The sequence below is a fragment of the Pelobates fuscus genome, chromosome 5 (genome assembly GCF_036172605.1).
Source record: "Pelobates fuscus isolate aPelFus1 chromosome 5, aPelFus1.pri, whole genome shotgun sequence".
Lineage (NCBI taxonomy): Eukaryota > Metazoa > Chordata > Amphibia > Anura > Pelobatidae > Pelobates > Pelobates fuscus.
In genome coordinates this window covers 387669326-387694460 of record NC_086321.1, presented here as the reverse complement: position 1 = coordinate 387694460, position 25135 = coordinate 387669326, and the positions used below count along the sequence as shown (strand labels likewise).

General features: G+C 41.1%; 2 protein-coding genes across 2 annotated transcripts in view; both read right to left on the bottom strand.

The window, feature by feature from the left end:
- The window catches only part of SSTR2 (somatostatin receptor 2), a 59770-nt gene extending 34940 nt beyond the window's left edge, over positions 1-24830 (bottom strand). The window contains exon 1 of the mRNA XM_063456364.1: positions 24368-24830. The gene's annotated coding sequence lies outside the window, so the exon portion shown is untranslated. The remainder of the gene's footprint in view (positions 1-24367) is intronic.
- Positions 15890-18626, bottom strand: LOC134612334 (uncharacterized protein K02A2.6-like). The gene is given in 4 exon segments (XM_063456672.1): positions 15890-16302; positions 16305-16635; positions 16992-17265; positions 18520-18626. Coding segments are annotated over 4 exon segments (1125 nt in total).
- Positions 24831-25135: the final 305 nt, after the last annotated feature.

Below are 25135 nucleotides of genomic sequence, written 5' to 3'. Positions count from 1 at the left end.
TCGGATCAACAAGGTATGATTAAGACCAACCTATTTAGAAAAAGCACAGCCACAAATAGCTTGTTGAATTGGAAAAGCCATCATCTGATCCAACAGAAAAAGGGGATCCCTATCAGCCAATATTTACGTTTAAGACGTAATTGTTCGGATACAGAAGATTTTAAGATAAAAGCTAAAGAATTACGCCTAATGTTTAGGTCCAAAGGGTACCCCAATAAGTGTCTAAAGAGGGCATACCACAGGGATCTCCTAACTAAACAGGAAAGCCTTCTCAGAGAAAAACTTAGATGCATCGCCACTTACGATGCAGGTTGGGACCAGGTCAAGACAATTATGAATCGTTTCTGGCCCCTTCGAAAACAAGATGCACAGCTGAAAGATGTACTCCTGTCATATGCATCTTTAACAGCTAGAAGAGGCAGTAACCTCAGAGACATGCTAGTGCATAGTCACTTCCAGACCAACAAACCACCTACACACTGGTTGTCAAATAAAATCAAAGGCACATACAGATGTGGAAGGTGCAAAGCTTGCAGCTATATAAGCACAAGTTCAAAAAAATTTCAGCGACAGTACCCATACAGAAAATTTCAAATCATTATCGTTTTTTAACTGTAATTCCAAAGGGGTGATTTATTTAATCACCTGTCAGTGCCATCTCATGTATGTAGGTAAAGCCTTCAGACCTTTTAAGAAAAGAATTCTCGAACATATAAACTCAGTTAAAACAGCCAGGAACATTGAAACTCCTGTCTCTAGACACGTCAAGACAGCCCACAATGGGGACCCTAGTGTCCTCAAATTTCTGGGCATTGAACTGATCAAACCAAATCAAAGGAAGGGCAATTGGGATCAACGCCTAAGAAGACGTGAATGCTGTTGGATTTACCATCTAAAAACACTCTCCCCCAGGGGACTTAACGAGGGTTTTTCATATTCCCCATTTATTTAGAAAGTCTCTATAATCTTTAGAACGCATATAAATATTATATTGCTACACTTTAGTCAGACTAGTTATTAGTTCACTTTTTTTCTTAACGTATAGTCCAATAACAGTGCATTATTGGCAGCACTACACTTGGTGATGCTTTATTTAAACTTCTTATAATTTCTCCCCCCCCCCCCCTTCTTTTTGTCTCTGCCCCTCTCTCCCTTCTCTTGTCCCTTTATTTGGATATTAAAGATAGGTTAAAGGACCACTCTAGGCACCCAGACCACTTCAGCTTAATGAAGTGGTCTGGGTGCCAGGTCCAGCTAGGGTTAACTAATTGTTTTATAAACATAGCAGTTTCAGAGAAACTGCTATGTTTATCAATTAGTTAAGCCTTCCCCTTTTTCCTCTAGTGGCTGTCTCACTGACAGCCACCAGAGGCGCTTGCGTGATTCTCGCTGTGAAAATCACAGTGAGAGCACGCAAGCGTCCATAGGAAAGCATTATGAATGCTTTCCTATGTGACTGGCTGAATGCGCGCGCAGCTCTTGCCGCGCGTGCGCATTCAGCCGACTGGGAGGAGAAGAGGCGGATCGGAGGAGGAGAGCAGGAGGTGAGGTCTCCGCCCAGCGCTGGAAAAAGGTAAGATTTAACCCCTTTCCCCTTTCCAGATCCGGGCGGGAGGGGGTCCCTGAGGGTGGGGGCACCCTCAGGGCACTCTAGTGCCAGGAAAACGAGTATGCTTTCCTGGCACTAGAGTGGTCCTTTAAGTATTACCTTATCTATATCTCCATTGTTTTTATTGGAGGATAATCTTATCAAGAGATATAGGGCATACAATGATTGGATCAAATATACTTTTAAATAACTTGGAGAGATCCCCTTGTATATTACAGTGACTGATATACACTAATCATTTGCAGGCATGTAACAATGTTTGCATATACTAATGGGGCGAATATGAGTCAATGTGGCCAATCAGTAACTTGTGACAACTTTATAGTTGGTTTCTAACATATTCAATTCACTTCGGCGCCTCTGCAGTCCGGGCAAAGAGGGAGTGTACCCACTGTCAATCATTCTGACGATATGGGTTTCATATCCCGCCCACTGCAATCCCACGTGGTCGCATAGCGATACGTCATCAATGACGAAAATTACTTCAACATCCTGGATTGGCCAATTCACATTTAAATACCGGGGGGTTTGGGCAGCAATTTTCAGCCCCTGACGAAGGAGTCTCGTACTCCGAAACGCGCGTCGGGTTTTCTTCTGGGATTCCCTCCATTCACTCGAGCACTTCACTATGCACGAGGGAATGCTCCTGACACCTTCACTTTTGCTTTTTTCATTAGCTTAAATGTTTATCTTCTATGGAGCAATACTAGGGTAGTGGCAGTATTTTAAGGGAACAGTGGCTAGTTAGCTTATCTACCATAGAACACCCACGAAGGTGTTAAGAGGAGATCATAGGAGATTAGAATAGTGGGGATTTTCAGGGGTTTTTCCCTATGTATTACTCTAACCACCGTGTATATTCTATTACACCTACTGCTCTGAATATACTAGCAAGCTATATAAAAGCTATTCAATAACAGCTATTTTGTTTTACAACTATGCTATACTGTCTCCTCTATTGCCCTACCTATCTATCCATAATAAGATACTAAGGTACTATATTCTTTTTTGTCTCCTCTGTGGATCATTTTTATGTGATATACCTCACTGTAGTAGCCTCCAGTATACCTCAATAGAGATCTGGACACTAAGACAGATCCACATAGGATTTCAGGGTAATAAGCATTTTAGTGACACTGTAACATTGTATCCTCTCTACAGTTCAGTTAATACAGTTGCAGTGTATCACTGTTTATGCTTGGATACATGGTTACACAGTGCCTATAATATCATTATATGCTTTCCCTGTAGGAAGTACCTTTTTATAACTTTTGACAGTCATTTGGCATATAACTGTGATATCAGTTGACGTTTTGTCTACTATCATTAACAGATTTATTGGGAGCTCCAATTATTATACTTTTGTATCTTTAACTTAAACATTTGGGTTCAAGCCCATATTCAGGTGGAACTGGTACCACCATCCTGACCTCCTTTACATAGTCTCTGACTCAACAGTTGCTGATCAGGGACTAAGGGAATCAATATATATATATATATATATATATATATATATATATATATATATATATATATATATATATCTTTCATTCTATATATAGCCCTATATACTATCTATCTATAATTCCTCTATATCTCTTCATACTATGTTTAGCCCTATATACTATCTATCTATAATTCCTCTATATCTCTTCATACTATATATAGCCCTATATACTATCTATCTATAATTCCTCTATATCACTTCATTCTATATATAAGCCTATATACTATCTATCTATAATTCCTCCATATCTCTTTATTCTATATATAGCCCTATATACTATCTATCTATAATTCCTCTATATCTCTTCATTCTATATATAGCCCTATATACTATCTATCTATAATTCCTCTATATCTCTTCATACTATGTATAGCCCTATATACTATTTATCTATAATTCCCCTATATCTCTGTATTGTATATATAGCCCTATGTACTATCTATCTGTAATTCCCCTATATCTCTTCATTCTATATATAGCCCTATATACTATCTATCTATAATTCCTCTATATCACTTCATTCTATATATAACCCTATATACTATCTATCTATAATTCCTCCATATCTCTTTATTCTATATATAGCCCTATATACTATCTATCTATAATTCCCCTATATCTCTTCATTCTATGTATAGCCCTATATACTATCTATCTATAATTCCTCTATATCTCTTCATTCTATATATAGCCCTATATACTATCTATCTATAATTCTTCTATATCTCTTCATTCTATATATAGCCCTATATACTATCTATCTATAATTCCTCTATATCTCTTCATACTATGTATAGCCCTATATACTATTTATCTATAATTCCCCTATATCTCTGTATTGTATATATAGCCCTATGTACTATCTATCTGTAATTCCTCTATATCACTTCATTCTATATATAGCCCTATATACGATCTATCTATAATTCCCCTATATCACTTCATTCTATGTATAGCCCTATATACTATTTATCTATAATTCCTCTATATCTCTTCATACTATGTATAGCCCTATATACTATCTATCTATAATTCCCCTATATCACTTCATTCTATATATAGCCCTATATACTATCTATCTATAATTCCTCTATATCACTTCATTCTATATATAGCCCTATATACTATCTATCTATAATTCCTCTATATCACTTCATTCTATATATAGCCCTATATACTATCTATCTATAATTCCCCTATATCACTTCATTCTATGTATAGCCCTATATACTATTTATCTATAATTCCTCTATATCTCTTCATACTATGTATAGCCCTATATACTATCTATCTATAATCCCCTATATCACTTCATTCTATATATAGCCCTATATACTATCTATCTATAATTCCTCTATATCACTTCATTCTATATATAGCCCTATGTACTATCTATCTATAATTCCCCTATATCACTTCATTCTATATATAGCCCTATATACTATCTATCTATAATTCCCCTATATCACTTCATTCTATATATAGCCCTATATACTATCTATCTATAATTCCCCTATATCACTTCATTCTATATATAGCCCTATATACTATCTATCTATAATTCCCCTATATCTCTTCATTCTATGTATAGCCCTATATACTATCTATCTATAATTCCTCTATATCTCTTCATTCTATATATAGCCCTATATACTATCTATCTATAATTCCTCTATATCTCTTCATTCTATATATAGCCCTATATACTATCTATCTATAATTCCTCTATATCTCTTCATACTATGTATAGCCCTATATACTATTTATCTATAATTCCCCTATATCTCTGTATTGTATATATAGCCCTATGTACTATCTATCTGTAATTCCTCTATATCACTTCATTCTATATATAGCCCTATATACTATCTATCTATAATTCCCCTATATCACTTCATTCTATGTATAGCCCTATATACTATTTATCTATAATTCCTCTATATCTCTTCATACTATGTATAGCCCTATATACTATCTATCTATAATTCCCCTATATCACTTCATTCTATATATAGCCCTATATACTATCTATCTATAATTCCTCTATATCACTTCATTCTATATATAGCCCTATATACTATCTATCTATAATTCCTCTATATCACTTCATTCTATATATAGCCCTATATACTATCTATCTATAATTCCCCTATATCACTTCATTCTATGTATAGCCCTATATACTATTTATCTATAATTCCTCTATATCTCTTCACACTATGTATAGCCCTATATACTATCTATCTATAATCCCCTATATCACTTCATTCTATATATAGCCCTATATACTATCTATCTATAATTCCTCTATATCACTTCATTCTATATATAGCCCTATGTACTATCTATCTATAATTCCCCTATATCACTTCATTCTATATATAGCCCTATATACTATCTATAATTCCCCTATATCACTTCATTCTATATATAGCCCTATATACTATCTATCTATAATTCCCCTTTATCACTTCATTCTATATATAGCCCTATATACTATATATCTATAATTCCCCTATATCACTTCATTCTATATATAGCCCTATATACTATCTATCTATAATTCCTCTATATCACTTCATTCTATATATAACCCTATATACTATCTATTTATAATTCCCCTATATCACTTCATTCTATATATAGCCCTATATACTATCTATCTATAATTCCCCTATATCTCTGTATTGTATATATAGCCCTATGTACTATCTATCTGTAATTCCCCTATATCTATTTATTCTATATATAGCCCTACACACCCAGTAATTATAATGACCCCCTATATCTTTTTATTTTTAATATAGTCCTATATAGCCTTATAATGCATTATGTCTCTTAATTTCATATACAGCACTATATTTCACTTATCTATAATGCCCCTATATCTCTATATTCTATATATAGCCCTACACACCCAGTAATTATAATGACCCCTATATCTTTTTATTTTTAATATAGTCCTATATAGCCTTATAACGCATTATGTCTCTTTATTTAATATGCAGCGCTATATTTCACTTATCTATAACGCCCCTATATCTCTATATTCTATATAGACCTATAAATCCTATACTCTACATACACTGAATCTATAATGTCCTCTTTATTTTATATAAAGTCCTATAAACCCTATGCCCTACATACACTGTATCTATAACGCCCTCTTTATTTGATATTTAGTGCTATATATCCTACACCCTGTGATGAATTGGACCTCATCACGGGTCCTTGGAGGGGCATACTTGCCAGCCTCTTACCCTGTGATTATGGCCCCTGTATTAAACCCTATTTGAAAACAATATTTGTGCCTGTTGGGACTTGTAACAGGAACAATTAGAACTTTCCAGGCAGCACTCCGAACTCCCAAAGCCATTCGAAATGACATTCGAACACGTGGCGGCGGCATCTTGTTTGCATGGACCAAAACCGCGAATAGACATCAGGGGGACTTAGCCGTGAATGCCCTGGAACTATTTTCGGCATGCGGTTCCCGGTCGGTTCCCCAGCGGCACTTAGCCATGATTCTATGGAACTAATTTCGGCTATGGGACCGTGCCTGCAGTCGCTAAAAACTATGATTTCCATAAAATTCCTGAACCACTGAAGTGATCTGGGTGATTTTTGGATATGTTGTTCACCCAGATCAGGGCTATGATGTTTATGGGGATATAGTAGATAAAGTGTTCATCATGTAGGGCTATACCAGGCCCATAACCCCTTAAGGACCAAACTTCTGGAATAAAAGCGAATCATGACATGTCATACATGTCATGTGTCCTTAAGGGGTTAAGCAAGTGCACAACAACAATCAGCATATGGTATGGTACAGTACTTCCCTTCTCCACCTGGCGCCAATGTGTGTAGCTGTAGGCCATTCCTTGGAGCGTCATGCTTTTTGTGTGTCCCCTGCAACCCATGGCACTCCGTGCTAAGTGTCTAAAGAGGTGCAACGCTACGGTGGGGTCTCAACCAGACCGGGTGTATTTGACTTTCAAGGAGCTCCATGTGGCTACTAAGGCTGTTCACTACATACAAATATGGACCTGTGTGTGTTGCCAGTGATTATAAGGCCTTTCATGGGTCTGTCCGCCCCAGCTATCCCGCCCTTTAAGGGTTTGCGTATGTCCATAAGTCATTGGTGGAATTCGTGATAGGCACGAATAAGGTAACTATAGTGCGGTCTTTCTATGATCGCACTGACTGGTCCCGGACAAGACACGGGCTTATCACTATAGCGTGAGTGTGTCTTATGTGTTTTGGGGTACTTTTTGGACTTTGTAAAAATGTGTGGGTTTTTTCTGCCTGGGAATAATAATTAAGTTAATGCATTATCTGCCTTAATTATATCACAGGCAGAGGGGAGGTATTGTGTACTGTATGTGGGAGTGTCAGTCATTGTCACATTGTTTTTATTGGCTTGTACACTTTGTGTCCCTGTGCCCAACAAGGTCCACCTGGTCGTCACCCTTATTAGGAAACCTGCATAAAATGCCAGCTGTGGCTTCCATTAAACAGACTTACTTCACCTTCAATCTAGAGTCTTGTCTCTTATTGGGGGAACTGCTCTATCACTACAAGGGATTGCTATAATCATTATACTCCCTGGGATTCTCTGAGCGCTTTTAAGAGCTATTCCTGCTTGACTCTCTGGTGGAAGAGAGGTTCACCCACTGAAACCTGGAGCCTTGTCATAGGTCCAGTGTGGGTAGGAGACGGCGAGACCTCAACCAAGCTGTGGCGGTTATGGGGTCTGTAGTGCTTATGGTGTCAGGAGGAGTGCTGGAATTCCTTGGTGAGCACTAGGAGCATCGATTGGCGGAAGCACTCGGTCGGAGTGCCAGGCGGTCCATCACAGAGATAATTGAGTTTGGTATAGTGCTTGACTCAATTACCAGGGGGATCATTCGACTCCCGAACCATCCTGCGCACGCTGTCTTCGATCTCTGTGTCAGGGATCATCCTACCTGCTCCTAACGGAGCTTTAATCACTTGCCACTCTCAAGCCTGGTAGCTACGAGGCTAGGCTCGTGGCTACCCAGGCAAAAGCTCTCTCCGGCGGGTACCTGAGTGTGGGTGCCCACCGGAGAGGGGGATGCATGCCAGCAGGGAGTCCTTGGGGCTGTGAGTCGGTCTCATGGCCACAGGGTTCCCACTGGCTGCATGGAAGACCATGCCGACCAATGGGAGAGGGAGCGTCCATTCAAACTGGGTTTGCACCATTCTCCTGATTGGTCGGCGAGAGTAAAGCGCTGATTGGCAAGGAGCTGACAGCCAATCCGAGAAGGAAGTTCAAATAGGATTTTGCGCCCTTCCGTCTGATTGGAGGTCGAAACCCCTCTCGACCCTGGGCACTGTCAGGATCCCGCGGGCGCTGCGAGGGGAGGCTGCAGTTTGCTCGCGGCACTCACCCTCCAGCCGTCCGCGGTCCCCTTCCTGGCGTGCACTCGGCGGGCGGCATCCTCCCAGCCACGGATGCCACCCGCGTCTTCCTCTACGTCCCCCAGTGGCAGCATGCATGACGCTGCACGCTGGGAGACCGCCCATTTTAATAAATGCCGGGGTCAGCCACCTGACCCAGCGTTAAAGGCACAGTGCCTCAATCACAGTGGGAGGTCTAGATATCTCCCACGTGTGATTGTTAATTATGATTGGAAATTATCCAATCAGAATTAACCTATGGATTTAAATACTTACCTTTCCTGTTCCTCTCTGCCCTGTTGTGGTCTTTGCTTGCTAGTATTGCTACTTCATTTGTGTTACTCTCTGGTTACTTACTCTGGCTTGTTTATCTGACTTTGTGACTTTCTACTACCCTTTGACCTTGGCTTGTCTCTCATTATTCTGTCTTCTGGTTCCCCTTACTCGGCTTGTCTCCTGTATATTCTGTGTGTGCTTAGCCCGGCCACTCTAAGGTCCGGTACTGCACCTTTTCTGTGTGTGTGTTAGCTTGTTTGGTTCCCGGAATCGTGACAGGCACTGATTGGTGCAAATAGGTTTTGCGCCTTTCAGCGGATTGGTGATATCGGGTTTCGCGCTCTATCTTCTGATTGGCCCGTGAAACCACTTTCCTCCCAAGCACGGACTGGTGCAGCCGAGTTTCGCACCCTTTCTTTGGATTGGGTGGTGAAACTCCTTCCTCCCCTGAATGCTGAACCTAATTCAGTTCGTGCCCTTTCAGCTGATTGGTTGTTGCTTGGTTTAGGCGTGAAGTTTGAATTTGTCGGACTAAACCAAGCAACACCATGGAACTAATTTCGGGGATGTACAGAGCCTTGAGCCACAGACTTTCAATGCTGATATCTCTGGCTCTGTACATCCGATAGCCCTGCTTTTTGCAGGGATCCCATATGGGACCCGGGTCTATCTAGTTTTAACTCTGTAACCCTTATCTGTCCCGGGTGCCGAGCCCCAAAGTGTAACCCTCCTGAATGTAATGAGTACTCATGCGTGTCCCTGTGTCTTGTTAGTATCTCCCAGAGAAGGAGATGGTTATCTGTTCCCCAGCTCCCTCTGTATGTGTTTGTGTTGTGCGTAAAAAGCTGTGTGCCCGAATAAACATTGTCAAACATTGTATCTTGGAACTGTGTCCCATCCAGTTACTGGGGAAATGGGTCTGACCTATCACTATCAAATGGGATAACCAGCCAGGTTACCCAGGTCCCGCTACAGTAAGTTTGTGTCTCTGTCCCCAACAAGGTCCAAGTGGGTGAACCCCTTGCATGGGGACTTTCATAAAAGGCCAGTGTGGCACCATTCTAATGGAGTTCCTGCTTACCCTCAACATAGAGTCTCATCTCATGTGTGGGGGAAACGGCTGTATCTACCCTGGGAATTGCTATATCTATACTCCCCTGGGATTATAATCACTAGCTCTTTTAAGAGCTGTTCATGCTACGTTCTCTGGAGTAGGAGAGGTTCCCCCACTGGAAGCTGGATCGTGGTTTTGGGTCCAGGTTGGGTGGAGGATGGCGAGTTCCCAGCCAAGCTGTAAAGCTGGACGTGGGGACTACAGTGCTGATGGTGTCAGGTGGAGGGCTTGGAGTCCTCGGTGAGCACTAGGAGCAACGGTTGGCGGAGGCACCCGGTCAGGGTTCCAGGCGGTCCGTCACATACCCTATATACACTGTGGCTATCATATCCTATATCCCTTTATTCTTTATATTGTCTGATGTACCCTGTATCTAAACTAGTCCTATGCTCTTTACTTTATATATAGCCCTAGATAGTTACCTTCTCCCTTTAATGTCCTCTATGTCCCTATTCTTTATGTTACTGTCATGGTCGTTGTAATTATTAATTCTGGAAAGAGTGTTTATTCCACTGGACTGTTTTGTATTTTCTTGCTAATAATTCAGCAATTTGCTCCACATAAGAGGAAGAGAAGTACATTTATTGAAATATTGGCCATGCCCTCTGATCTTTCACTTTTATGCAAACATTAGTATATTGCAAATGATCCTGTACCCATTAAATTGCAGAATTCTGATTTCTCGCTTTATATTCCGAGCCCTTCACCAGACTTGGGAACATGCAATCACTTATTTTCCAGCTTTCGTAAAGGAATATTGATTTTGTGTTGCTGTCTAGCTTAATTGGGTAATTTTTTAAACCTTTCAGAATATTCCAACTAAAACGTCAACATCTCTGAAGTGGCATCAAGCAGGGCATAGCTCAAAACAATTCCCATCACAATCAGAGAGATTATAATCTATGGCTCCCTATAGACAGATCAGATTGTCTGGATGCACTTCGCAATGACAAATCTCCATTGGCCATCACACTAAGCCCTCGGTAGACGTATGGTGGGAGGATGGAAGGGGGGGGGGGGGGGGCAGGGCCCAGTGGTTTCTAGTTACGCCTCTGTTACCTGCCCTACTTTACCTTATCTACACAACTTCACTTTACTAAACCCAACCTACCATACCCATCTACCACCAATCCTAGACTAGTACTTTCGTCTATGCAATTATGCCCCCTGTACAGGGCTCTGTCATTATAATGCAGATCTACCATGCTTTTCTGGACACGTGTCACTTCTTCCTACTGATGAACAGCACATGAAAAGTGCTGGCTTGTAGTATGTCAGTTAGGTAATCATGGGTGTTATTTTTGGATTCCCTGCTTTCTATATACAGAAGGGTAGCACGTTTCATGTCTTACCATCAGTATGTATAACTGGTGTGCCTAGAAGTGAACATATCACTTTTTTTCCCGAGTGATAGTGAGAAACTCAAAGTTGTATCGATTAATTAATCAATAGGAGCCTTCCTCTGGTTTCCATGGAAACTGCTTCTCTTTAAAAAAAACTGCCCCAAAGTTGCTCCTTATACATAACCCCTAGTGAATGCTGTTTTCATGGTTCTTCCGTGATTTGTTTATGTGGTATGAGGAACACATAGAGATATTAAATGCAGATTCCAGATGAGTTTTCTTGACACATATCAATGAAACATCCCTGAGTAGGCTGCTGTGGTATGTAGCATTCACACACTGCATTATTAACAGAGTTCCCTACTGACAGCACAGAAGTCCTTCATAGTGCAGGGCAGAACTTTTCCTGTTGTGCCTCTTGTTACATATAACTAATATGAGTCCAGAAAACCGTGGTGGATCTAATTTTGCTCGGAGCAGGGTACTTTTGGTGGGGGGCAATGTTTGATAAGACATATTAATTAAGAGTAATTATTCAATAAAAGTCTGATAGTATTAAATCAGTTAGCAGCTTGCCAGAAAAAATGGTTATAATTTTGTGGATCCTGAAGGGTAATTCTCGTTTTCCCTTGGAGGCAGATTAAAATGTCTGAACATATATATACACTAACTATACAACTCTTTATTTAACCCTCGGTAAAGCCTGTAATATCTGTGGGAATTAAGCCAGTTTAGCTCTGAAAAGAGATGGCAGCAATTATCTCTAAACAAAAATTAACACATCTAGCAAACCGTAGTGCCTAGATTGCAAGCTCTCTGGGACAGAATGTCCAATAAACGTATTATTATTTTTAATATGATTACATTTTCTTTCTTTTTTTTTCTACTGTTTATAATATAACCATTGTATTTTCTACTGTAAAAAAATATTCAGTTTGTTGGTTTGTATAATGTATAAAATCTTCCTTGCCCACTAATGGGTTAAATCAAATGGGTTAACCATATCAGCTCTGTGTGTTTTGTCTCTGTGATTTTTAAATCACATGTATGCCAGTGTGCATTTTAACTGTTAATTAGTGCATTATCTCTTTTCAGTCATCTACCTTTAAGGTCATATTAAGAGCAAGCAGGACCTATATATTTTTAGCCCCCCCTCCCTTCCACCTTTGATTCTCTGTGTCTCTGGCTGAGCAGTTTTCCTAGTAAATAATGTATCTTGCTGACATATTGCTCCGTTTTGCACCCTGCATCTAAGATCTATTTCCCAAGAAGCCAATAATCAAATGTCTCCTGCCTATTCCGTAAGCCCCGCAGCTACTAACACCAATCTCTTGTCTCCCTGCATTTGAGGTCTGTTGACAAATCATTCACATTTAACGATGCCAAAGGAATGACTTGCAAGCAAAGCAGCTCCCTTCCTTGTTGTCATTAAAGTCACTGATAAGATTAGAACCAAGATGCCATTTACTTCTAAGACAATACGCAGAGATCAGCACTTGAAAACAACTTGCAATCCAGGTGGCCCATGCGTTTCACAAACTATAAGTATCCACATAGCATGAGATATTTCTTATGATATAATAGTTCATACCTTGCCACAGAGAGACAGATATTGACTAATCTTAAACAATAATATTCTGAACTTCATTTTTCAGTATATATGTATTACTTAATCAAATATCTTTATTCCAAACCTATGGACACTGATAACTAACATCTGCCCCAAAAGCTGACAGATTCAGTCATACAATATGTGACAGAAAAGCAACAGAGTGTGTTAAACCCCACAGCCTGTCCCAGCACACATAGTGCTATTACCCCTACCCCAGCACATAGTGTTAATACCCCTATCCCAGCAAACATAGTGTTAATACCCCTATCCCAGCACACACAGTGTTAATACCCCTACCCCAGCACACACAGTGTTAATCCCCCTACCCCAGCACAAACAGTGTTAATCCCCCTACCCCAGCACACACAGTGTTAATCCCCCTACCCCAGCACATAGTGTTAATACCCCTACCCCTGCACACTATGTGTGCTGGGATAGGGGTATTAACACTATGTGCTGGGATAGGGGCATTAACACTATGTGCTGGGGTAGGGGTATTAACACTGTGTGTGCTGGGGTAGGGGTATTAACACTGTGTGTGCTGGGGTAGGGGGATTAACACTGTGTGTGCTGGGGTAGGGGTATTAACACTGTGTGTGCTGGGATAGGGGTATTAACACTATGTTTGCTGGGATAGGGGTATTAACACTATGTGCTGGGGTAGGGGTAATAGCACTATGTGTGCTGGGATAGGCTGTGGGGTTTAACACACTCTGTTGCTTTTCTGTCACATATTGTTTGACTGAATCTGTCAGCTTTTGGGGCAGATGTTAGTTATCAGAGTGTCCATAGGTTTGGAATAAAGATATTTGATTAAGTAATACATATATACTGAAAAATGAAGTAGGGGTATTAACAGTGTGTATGCAGGGGTAGGGGTATTAAGGACTATAAGTGCCCCAAGTCCTTCACTTACCTTTTGTGACTTTCCAAGTGTTCTTCAATAGCTTGAGTAGAGCAGCGCCCGTTCCAAGATGGCGCCCGCATTTCTCGCCGCTCAGCAGTCAATGCCATAGACGTGCGGCGTCTATGTATTTTATGTCTATAATTCCACCAACTGCCAACAGGAACAGGAAGTAAAGAACCACAAGAAAGGAAGTGCATCATCCACACCCAACAACAGCCCAGCTGCCCATACATCACAATACATACACTCATACACTCACACACTCATACACAGCTCAACAGTCCATACATCACATCTCTTTAATTTCTCAACAAAAGAAAACAAAACAAAATAGTAAAAGGTCAACAATAATAAATGAACAATTTAAAAATGTTTCCTTAATCTGCATCATTCTGTCCATCATCTTCCAGATATACAATCTTTGTTTCAGGATAGCTTATTCTATTCCTACTAGGATACCATTTACGCCTTCTCACTGTGGAGTTTCCCCGACTATAGTCACTTAATGGATCTTCTGGTTGCCAGCGGTTTGTGGCCCTTCTCTCTCTTGTTGAATGGCGACTATTTTCGTGACCACAGCCTTCATGGTTACTTGAACTGTGGCTTGGCAGTTCTTGTTCCTGATTTTCGTGGGGTATCTCCTCCAAATCATCCCCTATTATATCATGAGCCTCTGGACCAGGTGTATTGCAGACTTCAGAAATATCATCATGCCAAACTCCATGCCAGATATCAGTGTCTGGTTGCGTGAGTGGCCCTACCCACTTTGATAGGTTGTCTATTGTAACAGATCCCCCTGTTTGCCATTGGATCTATAATTTATATTGTGTTAGCCACCTACCATGTTGCCTGGGAACCTCTGCCTTTTACTTTTTGTTTTACTTTTATACTGGCACTTCGAATACAGTCGAAGTGCCGAAGCCGTCGAAGTGCCGGAGTCGCCGAAGTGTCGAAGTATTCGAAGTGGCCGCCATTAGACGATCGAACACGTGGCGGCGGCCATTTTAGTGCAGTCGAACGCGGTCAGCGGTGACCTGTACATTCCCCTACCCTTCGACACCGCGGATGAAGACTAAGTCCCATTCGAACATTCGAACACCCGTTCGAATGGGACTTTGTCATCTTTTCCTGGGAAATAGACTGCCACTCGACTAAGGACCACCGCGGAAGTTCAACCTCATTTCACTTCGACACTTCGACAGAAGTCGAAGTGCGTTCGACTATTCGAACGCCGCCTTCGGATGGGACTTTACCGTTTTTTCAAGGCAGAAATAGACCGACCACACAGTCTGAATCTGTGGAACTGTCTTGGGCATACAAACAGGCGTGTGGTCGGTCCAAAGATACTTTTTCCCTATCTCTGGAACTACTAAACCGATCCATACGAATTTTTAATATGTTTGTCCCCAAGTTGTGTGGTTCATAAAAATGTAAGTTTTATTGCTGTATGATAAAAATTCATACAGTTATGAAAATGTATAAAAAGTATAAGTTTTAGCTGGGAGATAATTGAGTAGATACAGTAAGAAACTCAATTATCTCCCAAGCAGAGGGGAGGGAAATTGTGGGTTGTACTATTATGTTATTGGTTACTTTCTACCTCCCTGTGGGTGTGTTCTCTATGTGCAGGATTGTAATAAAAGCCAGGCTGGGTGTGCCAGCACATTCAGTTCTACTTCACCCTCAATCTAGAGTCTTGTCTCTTATTGGGGGTAACAGCTATACAGCTATTTTCACTAGCTCTGGTAAGAGCTCTTTCACTTGGAACATGACGGCATGCTGAGAATCCTCCTCACTGATCGGGAAAAGGACACCCTCCAGCGGTTGAATACCCTCTGCTATTCAGGGTAACCGCTACATCTATTATACGTGGTCGAAGTTGATTTGTATTTCTCCATGTGTAACATCCATCAGAGGTTAAAACTGTATAGTGCATCAGCCCCAGAACTTCCTTTATTACTGCTTCTTTCCAACGATTTTCCTGATGATATACACGCATCCAAACAGAATCCCCTGTCTGGTAACAATGGCCTGCTTTTCCAACTTGCATCTTCGATTGTTGCTGGATGACCCTTTGTTGAATCTCTGGTTTTAGCATAACTAAAGGCATGCTTGAGGCTGTCCCGTGGTTGGATGAGGTGTATTACGATACTGTAGAAAGAACTCAGACAAATGATGTTCAGGCCTCTTTCCTTCTGCTTTCAGACTTCTCAGAAAACCCTTTAGTGCTTGAACAAAACGTTCTGCTTGACCATTAGTAGCAGGATAATACGGTGCTGCACGATGATGCAGTATACTGTTTTCCTTGAGAAAAGCCTTAAGTTGTCCAGAAACAAACTGCGTTCCATTATTTGAAACAAGCACTCTGGGCAAGCCAAATGTTGCAAATAGTTTCTGTAATGCTTTAACAGTAGCTTCTGCCGTGGTCTGCGACATGAATAGAACTTCAGGCCATTTAGAATGTGCATCTACCACAATCAGATACATTTTATTTTCCACTGGTCCAGCAAAGCCATGTGAATACTCTGCCATGATTATAGAGGCCAGGTCCAAGGTTGTACGGCACCTTGTGGCAAGTCATGTTGTGCTTGTGCACAACCAGTGCAACTTGAAACATAACGGGCAATATCCTCATCAATGGTTGTCCACCATACATGACCTCTTACCTTGTGCTTCAAGCAGACTATGCCAGGATGACCTGCATGTAAAATTTCAAGAATCTGTTGTTGTAACACAAAAGGAATAACCACCCTTTCTCCCCAGATTAAGCAGCCATCTCGAATTGATAACTCCTGAGCCCTTGTTTGGAATGACTTGAGATGTATTGGAGTCTTTAGTGGCCAACCCTTGCATATAAAAACAAGTATTTCCCTCAGCAAAGAGTCCTTGATTGTCTCCTGTGCAATTTCTCATGCTGTTATCACCTCACTAAAATATATTGTAGATCTGTAGTAGTTAATTGTGAATCCATTTTCAATGGAAGTCTAGAGAATGCATCTGCATTAGAATGCACAGCGTTTGGACGATATTGTATCTGATACTGATAGGCCCCCAGAGTTAAGGCATACCTCTGAAGTCTTGCTGCTGTCGTGATTGAAATACCTTTCTGTGGGTTAAAAATCGTCAATAAAGGTTTATGGTCCGTAAGCCGTGTGAAGGGTCGACCATATATATAAAGATGGAATTTCTTTACTGCTCATACTATTGCCAGAGCCTCTTTATCTATTTGAGAATAGTTTTTTTTCTGCAGCTTGAGCGATCTGGAGGCAAAAGCCACTGGCCTGTCTGTCCCATCAGCCATGGAATGAGACAGGACTGCTCCCAGTCCGTAAGGTGATGCATCACAAGCAATGGAAACTGGTGCTTCCAAGTCGTAGTGTACTAAAAGACGTGAACTAAGAACTAGTTCTTTTGACTTATGGAAAGCTGAAGCACATTCTACTGTCCAGTGCCATTGTTGTTTACTCTCTAGAAGACTATGTAAAGGGTACAGGACATGAGCTAAATGTGGCAAAAAACGGTTGTAATAATTTAACAGACCAAGATAGGACCTTAGTTACATAGTTACATAGCTGAAAAGAGACTTGCGTCCATCAAGTTCAGCCTTCCTCACATATGTTTTTGCTGTTGATCCAAAAGAAGGCAAAAAACCTAGTCTGTAGCGCTTCCAATTTTGCAACAAACTAGGAAAAAATTCCTTCTTGACCCCAAAATAGCAGTCAGATGTCTGCTTGGATCAAGCAGCTATTACCGCACTTATTAGAAATGATATCCCTGTATGTTATGTTTTTGCAAGTATTTATCCAATTTTAGTTTAAACATCTGTACAGACTCTGATAAAACCACCTTTTCATGCAGAGAATTCCATATCCTTATTACTCTTACTGTAAAAAAAACCTTTTATTTGCCTTAGATGGAATCTCCTTTCTTCTAGGCTAAATGTGTGACTTCATGTCCTATGTATAGCCCTGTTTATGAATAGATTTCCAGATAATGGTTTGTACTGGCCCCGAATATATTTGTATAATGTTATCATATCCTCTCTGAGCGCCGTTTTTCTAAACTAAAGAGATTTAAGTTTTTTAACCTTTCTTCGTAACTAAAATGCTCCATTCCTTTGATCAATTTCGGAGCTCGTCTCTGCACTTTTTCTAGTGCCATGATATCCTTCTTTAGAACAGGTGCCCAAAATTGCACAGCATATTCAAGGTGTGGTCTTACCAGCGATTCATAAAGAGGCAAAATTATATTTTCATGCCGAGAATTAATGCCGTATTTATACATGACAAAACTTTACTGGCCTTAGCAACTGCAGATTGACATTGCATATTGCTGCCTAATTTGTTGTCTATAACAATTCCCAAATCCTTCTCGTGTGTGGTTACCCCTAATTTACTACCATTTAGGGTGTAAGTTGCTTGTGCATTCTTGCCCCCGAAGTGCATAACTTTGCATTTCTCTACGTTAAATTTAATCTGCCATTTTAGTGCCCAATCCCCCAATCTATCCAAATCCCTCTGCAGCAAAGCAATATCCTGCTCACATTTTATTACTTTACAAAGTTTTGTGTCACATTTTGTGGAGTTGGAGCATCCTGTAATGCCTTGACCTTCTCATCTGTTGTATGCAGCCCATGTTTGTCAATTACATGAGCACACAATTCAAGACAATCCTGCATGAATTGGCATTTATCCAAACTCACCTTCAATCCATATTCCATAAGTCTTTACAAAGCTGCCTCTACATTCTGTTTATGTTCCTCTTCTGATTTACCCATCACCAGCATGTCATCTAACAGGCACTGTGTCCCAGGAATTCCAGCTAACAGCTTGTCCATTGTTCGCTGCCAGACAGCTGGTGCAGGTGAAATGCCAAAAACCATACGGTTATACCTGAATAGCCCCCGATGGGTATTAATCGTAAGTAGTGGTCGAGAATCTGGATAACTGTATGACATGGATAGTTACCTATGCACTTGAGGCATCCCGAGAGCCTTTATCCACTCCCTACCAAAAAGTGGAGGTCCTCCATTCTCTAAGATATAGAGAGGTAGTTTCTTCTTATACTTGTTGAATGTAACTGTGACTGTCACACAACCCACTGGTATTAACAGCTCTTTAGAATATGTCTGCAGTCTCTGTGTTGTCTGAATTATTGGCCTATGTATTTTAAGGCGTTTCCAGTCTGTCAAAGAAATCACTGATACAGCTGCACCTGTGTCCAAGTCCATAGTCAGTTCCTTTCCATTTGCAACAACCTGAACTGTGAATGCAGCCAGATTAGAACCTATTTTATATTTTTTTAAATTTCGTACAGGAAATTGTTCATCCGAATCCTCAGAAGTCTCCTGCATTTGTTCTCTATAGGCATTCTTTGCTCTGTCTCTCAAGCGATTACTGCCTCTCTCTGCTGTGGATTTACACACTCTTTGTAGGTGGCCCATTTTACGACAAGCATGACACTTGGCATCCTTGAATCTGCATGCAGTTGCAACATGTGTAGCAGCTCTGCAGCGATAACATTTGTAATGTGAATGTTCCTGTTTTGAATGTCTCTTTCCCTGTGCTTCACTCTGTGCTCTAGCATCTAATTATAAAACTTCTAGCTCTGCCTCCCGTGTGTTGTCCAGTCTGCTGTGTAATAGATTAGCATCCTTAGAGGCTTGTTCTATAATGCCTGCCATGTTCATTGCTTTTTTAAATGTTAAATCTTCTTCTCTAAGCAGTCTCCTTAGCACTGTATCACTTGCAATGCCCATTACAAACTGGTCTAGCCGAGCACTGGGCAGGTAGTCCCCAAAACAGCAGGTGCTGGCGAGTTTCCATAATGCAATGGCATATGCTGAAACTGATTCACCAGACTCTTGTGTTCTTTTATAGAATTTACATCTCTCTGCTATCTCTAGTGGTTTTGGTTGGAAATGGCTAGTTAACAGAGTAATCAGGCTTGCCAATTGCCAATGGCTTGCTGGCCGGTTTCTCTGGGTGTAAGAGGCTCCTTAGCGTATCATACGTTCTGGCTCCTATAACTGTTAGGAAAACAGCGACCTGTTTATTGTCAGGAATATCATTAGCTGTGAAATATTGTTCAAGTCTTTCAACCCAAGAGGCCCATAAATCCAAGTCAGGATCAAAGTCCTGTATAGTGCCAATGGTTGTCATGTCAGTTAGGGTTCTACAGCCTTGTCGCCACTGTGATGTTTTGTACAAATCAGTCAATAATTCCTGTATAATGAAGTACTCACTTTATTAATACATATATAACATGATCTTTATATTGCAGCCTTGTTACACAGGGTTTCAAATCCCTCGAACATTCCACCAACTGCCAACAGGAACAGGAAGTAAAGAACCAAAAGAAAGGAAGTTCATCATTCACAGCCAACAACAGCCCAACTGCCCAGTGCCCATACATCACAATACATACACTCATACACTCATACACTCACACACTCACACACAGCCCAACCGCCCATACATCACAATACATACACTCATGCACAGCCCAACCGCCCATACATCACAATACATACACTCATACACTCACAGACTCATACACAGCCCAACTGCCCATACATCACAATACATACACTCATTCACTCATACACTCACACACTCACACACAGCCCAACCGCCCATACATCACAATACATACACTCATACACTCACACACTCACACACAGCCCAACCGCCCATACATCACAATACATAGACTCATGCACAGCCCAACCGCCCATACATCACAATACATACACTCATACACTCACAGACTCATACACAGCCCAACCGCCCATACATCACAATACATACACTCATACACTCACACACTCACACACAGCCCAACCGCCCATACATCACAATACATACACTCATACACAGCCCAACCGCCCATACATCACAATACATACACTCATACACTCACACACTCATACACAGCCCAACCGCCCATACTTCACAATACATACACTCATACACTCACACACTCATACACAGCCCAACCGCCCATACTTCACAATACATACACTCATACACAGCCCAACTGCCTATACATCACAATACATACACTCATACACTCATACACTCACACACTCACACACAGCCCAACCGCCCATACATCACAATACATACACGCATGCACAGCCCAACCGCCCATACATCACAATACATACACTCATACACTCACACACTCATACACAGCCCAACCGCCCATACATCACAATACATACACTCATACACTCACACACTCATACACAGCCCAACTGCCCATACATCACAATACATACACTCATACACTCACACACTCATACACAGCCCAACTGCCCATACATCACAATACATACACTCATACACTCACACATTCATACACAGCCCAACTGCCCATACATCACGATACATACACTCATACACTCATACACAGCCTAACTGCCCATGCATCACATTGTGTGTGTGTGTGTGTGTGTGTGTGAGGGTGCTGTTAGTGTGCTGTGTTTGAGGGTGGTGTTAGTGTGCTGCGTGTGTGTGTGTGGGTGCTGTTGGTGTGCTGTGTGTGTGTGTGTGTGGGGGGGTGCTGTTGGTGTGCAGTGTGCGTGAGGGTGCTGTGTGTGTGAGGGTGGTGTTAGTGTGCTGTGTGTGCTGTGTGTGAGGGTGCTGTTAGTGTGCTGTGTGTGAGGGTGCTGTTAGAGTGCTGTGTGTGAGGGTGGTGTTGGTGTGCTGTGTGTTTGAGGGTGCTGTGTGTGTGAGAGTGATGTTAGCGTGCTGTGTGTGTGAGGGTCCTGTGTGTGTGAATTTGTTTGGAGTAATTGTGTTTGGGGGTGGAGGGGACAGATTAGGAAAGATAAGAAGGATACCCCCTCCCTTCTTACCTTTTGCCTGGGAGGGGGGATCCTTGCTGCCATCCCTGGTGTTCTTAGTGGTGAGAGTGCAGGGCTAGAGTTCACTCTCCTGAGATTTGAGCATTGCTGTGGCAACGCTACAACCTCGCAAGAGGAACCCGGCGGAGCTGCTGGCTAGAGCTCCCCGGATCCTCTCCTGCCTCTGTGCCCACCGGCCCATGGAGGCACACAGCAGGGCCGGTGCTTGGATAGCGCTGGCTCTGCATGGACTGACAGGGGAGATCCTGTGATCTCCCCTGCCAGCCTCGATCCATGCGCGGGCCGCGGGATTGGGGTGAGCCCAGGCACACCCCGTGCACACGCCTATGTTCCTCTCGGGATATTCCAGACTTTATCCCGTACAAAATGGAATATATATATATATATATATATATGGCAGAGGAGTATGGCTGATAGTCTACAGAAACAAATACAACACAATAGTATAATACTGTAAATGAACGTTAGAACTGCATAAATACAAGTAGAACTCACAAGATGTAGATAGTTAGATTGCCTTAGGTGTATGGGGGGTATATCCAGAACTCCCTCTCAGCTGGTTGGTGGTATCACTACAATATGGAAGTCCAGACTCAGAAAATGGTAAAAATAATCTGCTTTATTTGATAAGTATAAAAGATAAAAAAAATAAGTTTGGTCCAACATGTTTCTTCTAACAGAAGACTTCTTCAGGGACTCATTAATAAAAACAAATTGTGTATATAAAATATCATAACAAAAGGACAAAATAGTTTTCTGTAGACTATCAGCCATACTACTCTGCCATCCATATATATAGATTAAGTCAAATTCCGAACTGACAGTACAAGATGTATATTCCTTGAAAAGAGCTGACAATTTTAAATATAATTGATTTATTGCCCAGAAGCTGATCATTTAAAAGAGGATAGATTCCTGCCAAAGCACTAGAATATAAGAAATGTGGTATTACTGCCCAAGAGCTGACCATTTAAATTATGTCTGAATCCTAATCCAAGATTTTAAGAATCACATCTTCCTTGACCAAGAGTTCACATTTTAGGATGTATGTTCCTTAACTCAGAGACTTGATATCTAAATTATATCCCATTCCGAATCCAAGAGCTTAAAGTCTAATCGCTATCTGATCCCTGCCCAAGAACTGACAGTCTAGTAGATATCGGATCCCTGCCCAAGAACTGACAGTCTAGGAGATATCTGATCCATGCCCAAGAGCTGACAGTCTGGGAGATATCTGATCCCTGCCCAAGAGCTGACAATCTAGGAAATTTCTGATCCCTGTGAGATATCTAATTCCTGCCCAAGAGCTGACTGTCTAATAGTTATCTGGTCCTTTCCAAAAAATGACAGTTTAGGAGATATCTGATCAATGCCCAAAAGATGACAGTCTAGGAGATATCTGATCCCTACCAAGAGCTGACAGTCTCTAGGAGATATCTGAACCCTGCCCAAGAGCTGACTGTCTAATAGTTATCTGATCCTTGCCCCAAAACTGACAGTTTAGGAGATATCTGAACCCTGCCCAAGAGCTGACTGTCCAGGAAATGTTTGATCCCTGTGAAATATCTGCTCCCTGCCTAAGAGCTGACAGTTTAGGAGATATCTAAACCCTGCCCAAGAGCTGACCATCTAGGACAGGAGTGCCCAAAAGATAGATCCCCAGATGGTGTAGAACTACAACTCCCATGACGCTTTGCATGCTTTTAGAATGCTTTTACAATGGCAAAGCATCATGTAAACTGTAGTTTTAAAACATCTGGGGATTTACCTTTTGGGCATACATGTGATCTAAATATCAGACAGACAAAACACACAGAGCTGATATAGTTAACCCATTAGTGGGCAAGGAAGATTTTATGCATTCTACAAACCAACAAACTGAAGATTTTTTACAGTAGAAAATACAATAGTTATATTATAAACAGTAGAAAAAAAAGAGAGAAAATGTAATGATATTAAAAATAATAAGTGTATTGGACATTCTGTCCCAGAGAGCTTGCGATCTAGACAATATGGTTTGCTAGATTTGTTAATGTTTGTTTAGAGAAAAATTGCTGCCATCTGTTTTCAGAGCTAAACTGGCTTCATTCCCACAGATATTAGAGGCTTTACAGACAGTTAAATAAAGAGTTGTATAGTTAGTTTATATATATGTTCAGATATTTTAATCTAGGAGATCTCTGATCCCTGCCCAAGAGCTGACAGTGTAGAAGATATCTGGTCCATGCCCCAAGAGCTGACAGTTTAGGGCAGAAGAAGGCAACCTTCGGCTCCCCATAGGTTGTGGACTGTATCTCCCCTGACGCTTTGCCAGCATTAAAACTGTAGAAGCATTATGGGAGATGTAGTCCACAACATCTGGAGTAACAATGATTGCCTCCCTCTGGTTTAGAATGTTCACCTATCATATACATTTTAAAAATAATATAATTTTGGGGGGTTTAGTCTAATAAGTACCAGGGGTAAGCAACTTGTGTTTGACCCCTCTAGCATTCAATGGTTTAGAAATAAAATGCATTTAGATAAACTTTAACATCAAAAATATAATTAACTATACAATAAAAATAAATAAATACATACATAAAAACAAAACAAAAAAAAACAAATTTTCAGCTGGAAGGGGTTATGGTTAACCCTTTTTTAATGTAATATTTGGTAAACCCTCTGACATTTGATGGGTTAATGAGCATCAATAGGCATGCACTAACCTCTGTATGACTGTTTGGACGCTGTGTGAGAATCCAATGGCTCCTGCACAGGAACTCACGAGACGCAAGAACGAAGAAGTTTGTCACCTGTAGCAAATCCTGTGTGAAAGCCAAGAGAAGAACTGGGTAAATTCGTGCCTGTGTGCACCCTGCGCTTCTGTCTGTCTCAGGGATTGTGCTAATAGTGATGTGTGTTTGTGTTTGTACAGGCTCTGCTGTCTGCTGACTGTGCTTGCAGTTGGAGACTCCTGCTGCATCTGAGCCTTTATCCTACAGTAGGAGAGAGAGGAGGACTGGAGAATTGCTCCCAGTCACACACAGATGGTGCTCAAATCACAAAGATCTTCACCAGAGAAATTGTAAAGCACCTCTCTCTGAAGCTCCAGTATATCAAACTCCTCCTGCACTAGACTGACAGGAATCAATCACGGTATTAGCCCCTCATTTTGTATATAGAGCCACGACATAGGGTCTGTGTGTGAATTTATCATATCACAAGTGTAACCCTGTCCCTGCCTGCGAACCATGGAGGGTAATTTATATAAAGTCTAAAGGCCGCTTTTATATATATATATATATAGGAACCAATCTGTCTAATTAGGACCCAATTAGATGATTTTATTAAATTAGCACTTAAAAAGAAACATATGCTAGTAGTCACATGGGTAGAATCCCATTATTATAATGATTTTTTTAATAAAATAAGCATGTGAATATATTTGTGTATAATCCAATCTATCGCTCGTGGTAGAGATGAGGCCCCTAAAG